The sequence below is a fragment of the Musca autumnalis genome, unplaced genomic scaffold (assembly GCF_047663935.1).
Source record: "Musca autumnalis isolate F117 unplaced genomic scaffold, ASM4766393v1 scaffold_5, whole genome shotgun sequence".
In the NCBI taxonomy this organism is placed as follows: domain Eukaryota; kingdom Metazoa; phylum Arthropoda; class Insecta; order Diptera; family Muscidae; genus Musca; species Musca autumnalis.
In genome coordinates this window covers 185,515,315-185,523,995 of record NW_027412088.1, presented here as the reverse complement: position 1 = coordinate 185,523,995, position 8,681 = coordinate 185,515,315, and the positions used below count along the sequence as shown (strand labels likewise).

The 8,681-nt window shown below is 36.4% G+C and overlaps 1 protein-coding gene across 1 annotated transcript; it reads right to left on the bottom strand.

The window, feature by feature from the left end:
• Positions 1 to 670: 670 nt before the first annotated feature.
• LOC141406779 (uncharacterized) lies at positions 671 to 3,170 on the bottom strand. Its single transcript, XM_073992808.1, has 3 exons — positions 2,914 to 3,170; positions 2,620 to 2,787; positions 671 to 1,352 (listed from the first exon to the last, which is right to left on the bottom strand). Exons 1-3 carry the CDS (start codon positions 3,160 to 3,162, stop codon positions 1,179 to 1,181), a joined length of 591 nt encoding a protein of 196 aa, XP_073848909.1. The 5' UTR covers positions 3,163 to 3,170; the 3' UTR covers positions 671 to 1,178.
• Positions 3,171 to 8,681: the final 5,511 nt, after the last annotated feature.

Below are 8,681 nucleotides of genomic sequence, written 5' to 3'. Positions count from 1 at the left end.
TTGGCGAAAAAATCCGACAAAGTCCGTAAGAGAAAAGAAAGGTTACAGACAAAAAATTCTTCTCGGTTTGACAATAGATCGAAGAAATGAGGTAGAAAATACCTATTTTTGAATTTTCAAGCATAAAGTCGATTAAAAGTTTTCATTAAAACTCATTACGACGGGCCAGCAACGCGGACCGGGGTCTGCTAGTTTCCAAATAATTTTGAAAGTTTTCTTCCTGGGGCTGGATTCTTGTTCTATGAAAATTTTAAATGAAAAATATTTCCTTTATAAAATTTTTCATTTGACATTTATTTCCGTTACAAAAGTTTTCATTTCAAATTTACATAGAACAAGATTTGAGCCCCTGGAACCTTTGATTAAAGATTTTAAAGTCACGCTTATAGCGCCGGTAGGTGGATTTAAAAAAAAATTCAACCAAATTCATATGTAATGGATATTTTAAATAACACTGTGAACACAAATTTTGGGGCAGAGATAATTCCTTTTGGAGATGAAAGCCCTTGGTGAGTATATTAAAAATCCCAAAGGACAGATCCGTCGTGAGTCGAACTTCCGCGTTATGGCGTGATGAAGTTTTTGCTAGAGACCCTGTAAGCCGTCAGGAATAAGCGTTATATCTCTGTTCACTGTTGATTTAGATTATTTTTGAGGTGACATGTCGAATGAGGATTATTTTCGTAGAGCACTTCGACAAAATCGATTAGCTGTCAAAGAGAACCTTACCTCAAATCTTCTGAGCAACATTTTTGTAGAATAGTTGGATGCTGAAAAATCTCATCTTGTGGTACTTTCACTACAATTCAAGAAATAAAGGACGAAAAGGACATGAAGGGCATTACATTAGAAGAATGAAATGTTCTACAAAAAGATTCGCCAATCGATTTGACTGAAGATAGGTCACCTCCAAATGAAGCTACAACAACGCCAAAGCATTATAACGAAAAAATCAAAAACTTGATCGCGCGATATCTCAGAGACTTGACCTGTGGCGAAAAATTCCTTTTGGATTCTTAGTATACCCATCAAGGGCTTTCATCTCCAAAAGAAATTTTCCACCGCCCAAAAATGCTGCTGCACAGTGTAATTATTAAAACGAATAAATGATTAAATACATTTTGTGTGTTTTTCAAAACGGATAATCTAAATATTTAAATATAGTTACAAATTGTGTCTCATTTCTTTTTAATAAATTCCCCATTAATTTGCAAACAGATATCAGTATTGGGTCGTTTTACATTGTGCTGATCAAAGGCATACATGTTGACAACAATTTTACGACGTCCTTCCATATTGATCGAGAAATTAGTGACTGTCTCCACATCGAAAGGTTCATAATGATAAACTTGCTAAAAAGAACAAGTAAAAAAGCGTTAAGTTCGGCCGGGCCGAACTTTTCACAACCTCCACCATAAAATATTATGAACTAAAATGCAGATAATGTACATAAAATGCTTCATTCGGGAGGCCCTTTTTTTATGGTGCCTATATCTAACTATGTATGTTGACAATTTTTGGTGGGCTAGAAATTGGGAGGTACCGTTATATAGGGGTTATAATAAAACATTGACCTATGTTGACAGTTTTTGATGGGAGCCTTTAATGTGGGCTATACGAAAATATGAACTTAAATGAACAATTTTTGTTGCAGAATTTTTGTTGGCTTTTAAATTTCAAATTACAGAAAGTTCGTCCAAAAAATAAAGCTAAGGTACGGAAAATCGGGAGGTTTGTTTTGGGGCTATACCAAAACATGGACCTACGTTCGGTTAAAAATTTTATGTAAAATCCTCAAAGTACCGAAAATCGGGAAGTATCGTTATATTGGGGCTATGTTGAAAATTGTTGATGCAGATGTGTGGTGACCACTACAACCTTCAAATGTCAAATTACAGTTAGTTCGGTTAAAAATTGTAGCTAAAGTTCCCAAATTACTGAAAATTGGGAGGTACCGTTATATGGGAGCTATGTTCGAACATGGACCTATGTTGAACATTTTTGATGGAGAGGTGTTGTGACCACTAAAAATTTCAAATGTCAAATTACTGCTAGTTCGGTTTAATATTGTAGCTAAAATCATCAAATTACTGAAAATCGGGAGGTACTTTTATATGGGGGCTTTATCAATACATCGACCTTTATTGACAATTTTTGGTGGAGAGGTGTGGTGACCACTAAGAATTTCAAATGTCAAATGTTCAAATTACAGATAATTCGGTTAAAACTTGTAGGTAAAATTCTCAAAATACCGAAAATCGGGAGGTACCGTTTTATGGGGCTATACCAAAACGTGGACCGATATAGCCCATCATCGAACTTGACCTGCCTGCAAACAAAACACATATTTTCCCAAAATTTCAGCGTTCTATCTCAATTTTTGTGGATGCTAGAGTGATTACCACAGACGGACGGACGGACGGACATGCACAGATCGACTGATCAAGAATATATATACTTTAAAGGATCGCAAATGAGTATTTCAATGCGTTACAAACGGAAAAACAAACTTTATATACCCCCATACTATGGTGGAGGGTATAAAAAATAGAGACATATTTTTGAAATTCAAATTTAAAATATAATATAAAAGAGGATATAATAGTCCTTGATATTTACCCCATAATTATTGATGCAGTTTCGTTCATTCATTGGAATGTGGTGACTCCAAACTTTATACCATATTGTGGTTTTATCAAATTGCCGAGCACAAAAATCATTTATGGACATTGAAAACATTGTTGGTTGCCAGGTGCCACGTTGGAACTTGTAGATCTCAGCATGACCCTAAAATACAAAAAAAAACAAAAAAAACAAAAACAAAATAAGAAAACTTTAAGGAATTAGAAACAACAAGACAGATACGGCTATTCCGTCTCCAGAGCTATTATTATAGCAATACCTTTTACTTACAGCAACACGATCTGTAGCTTCAACACCCTCCCACTTAAAAATCATGTGTCCACTGATTCTAATATAACCTTCATTGAATTCGAATTCTAATTCAGATACATCCACAACATCAAAAGGTCCATTTGCTTCAGGTCTATCTGGACATCTTTCAAAGATTCTATCATTATCGATGACAAATTCAAAGCGAGATCCATAGCTAGCTGCAGCTAATGAGCTTAATAATGCCCCCAGCAAAACTGTTGTATACATTGCAGCTAGCTTAAACTAAATATCTAATATTCGAATCTAGCTATTTATATTTGTTGTAAATATAAGTACATAGGGGGCTGGCAACGATTAATATCTTTTTAATTTTACCTGACAATCAGAAACAAAAAAAAATCGAAAATCTGAAAATTACACATTACAAGGTTTGTGGAACCGAATCCACATGCAACAAGTAAAATCGAATCAGTTTTGCCTACAGCTAAGTACCTTCTGCCTATGATTGACTGCACAAAAAACAATAGCTGTAGTGGTGGCCTAAATGTTCCATGAACAGTCAGTCCTTAAATTGCACTTATGGGAAAATTTTGAAGTATTGGGTAATATTACGACGTGCAACGTTTGAACCAATCTCTAGTCACTCCTTTAGATAGTTATCGTGTCCACCAGCCAAGGTTGTTTTTTTACCATAGAACTCTTTAGACTTAGACCTTTCTGCGGATTACTTACTTAGCTGTCCCCTACAGAATATTTGTTCCACAATTCGAACTAAGAAATGATCTCTATTCCTCTCGTTTTGTTGCAATATTTTGCCAATTCGGGATATCGTGTTTTCTCATTTCTTCTTCCACTTGTTGACTCCATTTAAGCCTTGGACTTCCCGTTCTGCGTGCACCATGGGGGCCGTATTTATACGCCTTTTTGGTGGAGTCATCATCGATCATTCTTAAATCAACGCTAACGCAATCGTTGCTATACAATACGTTTAACTATACTTATGTCGACATCAACACATACTGTATTAAAGGCGGTGTTTTTCACGCACTCATGACAGTCGTTTGTCGAAGGCAGTTGAATTAAGTGTTATTGAGAAGAAGAAAAGGTGCGCAACTTTGGTTGGTCTGATCCAAGCTGAACAATAGGCTTTAACTCTTTGTGGTGACTAGACCAAGTGAGGGCTGCGTTGACGCCTGACTAACGGAAGGGCTAAGTGAGGTCTGTACCAATACACGCTATTCTTCGGGCTGCGTTGACCCCGACTGACCGTAGGTCCAAGTGAGGGCTGTAGCAATACACCCTATTCTTCGGGCTGCATTAACGCCTGACTGACCGCAGGGCTAAGTGAGGGCTGTAGCAATACACCCTATTCTTCGGGCTGCATTAACGCCTGACTGAACGCAGGACTATGTGAGGGCTGTAGTAATACATCCTGTACGATGACCGTGTCAGAACAGCCGTCACTACGACCAATCGTTTCAGTCATCGGGCAGCTGCTGTGTCAAAGCTACCGCCATCACAAAATGACGTTATACTAATCGGGCCGCTGCACAGTGGTCGAAATCACTGATCTAGCGGCGCGAAATTAATAACTTGCAAACGAATGGAGATATGTGTCCGTGGGTAATAATGGACTAAATATGAACAACATCTAATATTTTGGTATAGCCCCCCACGGTGATCTTGAATCAAATTTAAATGAAAGGTGCTTACACCTGGGAAGTTTTTGCGGATTCTGAAACTGCAATGTTCATAGATGAGAAAAATCAAAAAAACAAAAAAAATCGCCGGAGCGCTTTTTAAATAAATCGCGATTCAAGTTGACATTTTTATGGGTTGTTGAGGGTTTCACGATTTTGCTTAGAAACCGCAAGTCCTATCTAAATGAGACTGAAGAAGATGTTGTAGCTACGAAAATTCTCTACAAGATTGACATTCACGTTATTTTCGTAGGTTTTACCATTTTTGAGATATTGAAGTTCAAATTGGGACAATGCACTGACTGTATCGCCCCCTTATAAAACAATGTAATGAAGGGGACGCCTTAACTAAGTTTTAATGAAAACCGCTTACACAGGGGAAATTTTTGTGAATTCTGAAACAGCAATGTTCATAGATGAGAAAAATCCAAAAACAAGAAGAAATCGCTGTAGGGATTTTTAAAAAAATCGCGGTAAAAATTCACATTTTTAGGTGTTTTTTAGGTTTTCACGATTTTGCTTGGAAACCGCAATTCCAATCGAAATGGAGCTAAGGAAAATTTTGTAGCTGTGAAAGTTCTCTACAGGATTAACGCTTATGATCTGTTCTCAGGCTGTACCATTTTTGAGATAAAGAAGCTCAGTTTACACTTTTAGGTTTAGTTTGTTAGGGTTTCGCGATTTTGCTTGAATACGTCAAGTCTTATCGGCACGGGACCTGAGAAAATTTTGACAGATACAACATTTTCTTTATTCTCATTTAGATAGGACCTGCGGTTTCTAAGCAAAATCGTGAAAACCTAAACAACCCCTAAAAATGTCAACTTTAATCGCGATTTATTTAAAAAGCGCTCCGTCGATTTTTTTTTGTTTTTTGATTTTTCTCATCTATGAACATTATATTTTCAGAATACGCGAAAATTTCCCAGGTGTAAGCACCTTCCATTTACATTTGATTCAAGAGCACCGTGCCCCATATAACGGTACCTTCTGATATTCGGCAATTTTGTACTTATGGTTTCTAGTGGCCACTAAACTTTTTCACCGAAAATTGTGGACATGGGTTCAAATTTTGGTATAGGCCCCTTTTAGGTACCTCCCGATTTTCAATATCTTGGAGGATTTATGCTACATTTTCCGCCCAAATTAGGTGTAATTTGGTATTTGGAGTTCACAGTGATCACAAACATTCTCCACCAAGAATTGTGGACATAGGTCTACTCTTTGATATTGCCCCCATATAGCGGTACCTCCCAATATTTGGTATTTTGAGGATTTTGTCCATATTTTCAGACCAAATAAGCTGAACACGGTGTGCCTTAACTAGGGTGTCCAAAAAACCGGTTTTTCCAAACAAAACGGTTTTCGGTTAACCGAAATTTTCAATTTTTTCAAAAACCGGTTTTCGGGTTTCAGCGTTTCCTAAAACCGGTTAACCGGTTTAAACCGGTTTTGTTAAATAGGTACAAAATTGCTTATAATTTATAGATAGTTGATTAAAAATGTGCGGCAATGGGTAAATTTAGTATAACGACTTCGTTATTATATAATTACAGTCGAAATCGCTTATAACGTCGGTCAAGGGACCGGCCAAAATCGGACGCTATAAGCGATAGTCGTTATAAACGATATTTATAAAAGAGGTAATATAATATTCTGTATAGTGACATTTGGGTATAAATACATTAAATAGGATATGGTTCTATTTCTAAAAGTCTGTTATTTTAGTTTGTGCTTTTGAATTCCGACATAAGTTTTAAATTTAACTCAGATCTGAGTTTTGAAAGGGTTTCCAAAAAACATTTTTGTTTGTAACATCTTCTGAGTAAATAAATTTTTGAAGAGTTTCTACAGCTAGACACGCCTCTGACACTTACAGCATTTGAAACTCTGTTCATTAGAATTGCCTCCATCTAGAACTTCCAATTATGTCGTCGTCATTATATAAGGCAGATGTGAAAACTTTGTCATCGATGGCAAATAATTCATGAATATCTTCTACGTGTTGGGAGAAATTAGAACGAAGATAAATGTCTTCAGAAACTTTTAAAGGTCCATTAACAATCCCGCAAGATGAAGAAAATTATCAATGACAGAAGACGTTACATTTTTCCATGATTCATCTAACACTAACACGGCATCCAACACATTTAATTTCGTACTTTGATCCTTTTCTATTCTTGACAGGATAGTGGATATTTGCTTATCCGGCAATGCTATTTTAATGATTATATTCCACCTTGGTCTATGGGTTGTAAAACAGATGTGACATTGGGTGACAAACATTCAAGCTTAATTGACTTGAGACCGCCATCTTCGAACATGTTGTGCATAAGTTTGGTATTTTGTTGTTGTTTGAGTTTGAAAAAATATACATACAACAAATTATTAACAGACAATTTCCTTCTTCGTATGATTCGACATTATAACCGATAGCAAAATTCAAATATTTCACAAAAAACCGACGTTACTACCGATATGACGCTATAAGCGATGACGTTATAAGCGATATTTATTTGTGTGGAATATAAAGGGCAGAAATTCGGGACTTTTGGATTTCGTCGCAATAAGCGATATGACGTTATAAACGACGTCGTTATAAGCGATTTCGACTGTATTTCAAAATATCCTTGTTATTTGGTATTCAATCTCGAAATTGGGGCTGCAAATTAAAGGCAGAATTTGTGCTCTAACCATACAAATATAAAATTGTTTACCAAAAGAATAATGTTTACAGTTCATTAAATCCGGATTCTTCGTCTCGCCTTGCAAACCTCAAGTTATCGTGAAATGCCTGAATCCAACATTCATTTTGTTACCGTTACCCTTTATAACCTGACATTCGTCTAAAGATTGTGTCAATTATGAACAGATTTCCCCTAGTAAGGCTCATCATAGTGAACATTCGGCGATCTGTTGGACTAAACATTGGTTTTAAATTGTAGCCACTACAGCTCTAGTTCCTAGTTCACTGTACTAGTTCCAAAACGTGTGAATAACGTCGTACAAAGTGCCGTGTGATATTACGTATACGCAGTTTTCACATAAAAAACGATGTGGGCTATTGGAACTGCGTAGTGAACAAGATCGTTCAATTGAACAAGATTGGCACAACTTTACATTTTAAACAATAAATATTTCAAATTTAATGGTTAATAGTTAAGTTTAGTTTACTTTCAAGGAAACAATTGTAGTGAAATATCAAAAATATCACTATTTTTTTTAACCGGTTAACCGACACAAATAACCGGTTTTGTCGGTTAACCGAAAATGAAGTTTTTGGCGAAAACCGGTTCCGGTTTTGTAACTTAAAACCGGGTAACCGGTTAACCGGTTTCGGTTTTGGACACCCTAGCCTTAACCAAATTTAAATGGAAGGTGCTTACAACTGGGAAGTTTTGAACTTCTATATCTCAAAAACGGTAAAACCTACGAAAATATCATAAAGGTCAATCTTGTGTAGAATTTTCACAGCTACAACATTTCCTTTACGTCCATTTACATAGGGCTCGCGGTTTCCAAGCAAAATCGTGAAAACCTAAAGAACCCCTAAAAATGTGAATTTAAATCGCGATTTATTTGAAAATCCCTCCGGCGATTATTTTTTGTTTCTTGATATTTCTCATCTATGAGCATTGTAGTTCCAGAATTATGCTAAAACTTCCCAGGTGTAAGCACCTTCCATTTAAAATTAGTTAAGGCGCACCGTGTGAATTTTGGCATTGGAGGTTCTCGTTGGTTATGCATCTTCTCTACCAAAAATTGTGAATGTAGGTCAACGCTTTGATATAGCCCCCATATAACTGTACCGCCCGATTTTTGGTATTTTGAGGATTTAAGCTACACTTTCCATGCATATATCAGCAAGATTTTCAGCTATTTTTAGCCAAAAGTTGATTATTCGGAATCTAGGAAGTCCAATTTAATTTGTCGAAAAAGAATTGGACTGGACATTAGGGAACTTTTGTAGTTACGCTCGATTGAAAAGTACAAGGCCGATATAACTGCCATACAGGAAATACGATGGATTGGGAAAAGCGTCATAACAACACCTAAAGGTGACGCACTGTATTATAGCTGCCATGA

Coding starts and splice junctions, on each gene's coding strand:
- LOC141406779 (XM_073992808.1), bottom strand. CDS start 3,162: ATGTATACAACAGTTTTGCTGGGGGCATTATTAAGCTCATTAGCTGCA. Junction 2,788..2,913: donor AAGCTACAGATCGTGTTGCT/GTAAGTAAAAGG, acceptor TTTGTATTTTAG/GGTCATGCTGAGATCTACAA. Junction 1,353..2,619: donor ACTGCATCAATAATTATGGG/GTAAATATCAAG, acceptor TGTTCTTTTTAG/CAAGTTTATCATTATGAACC.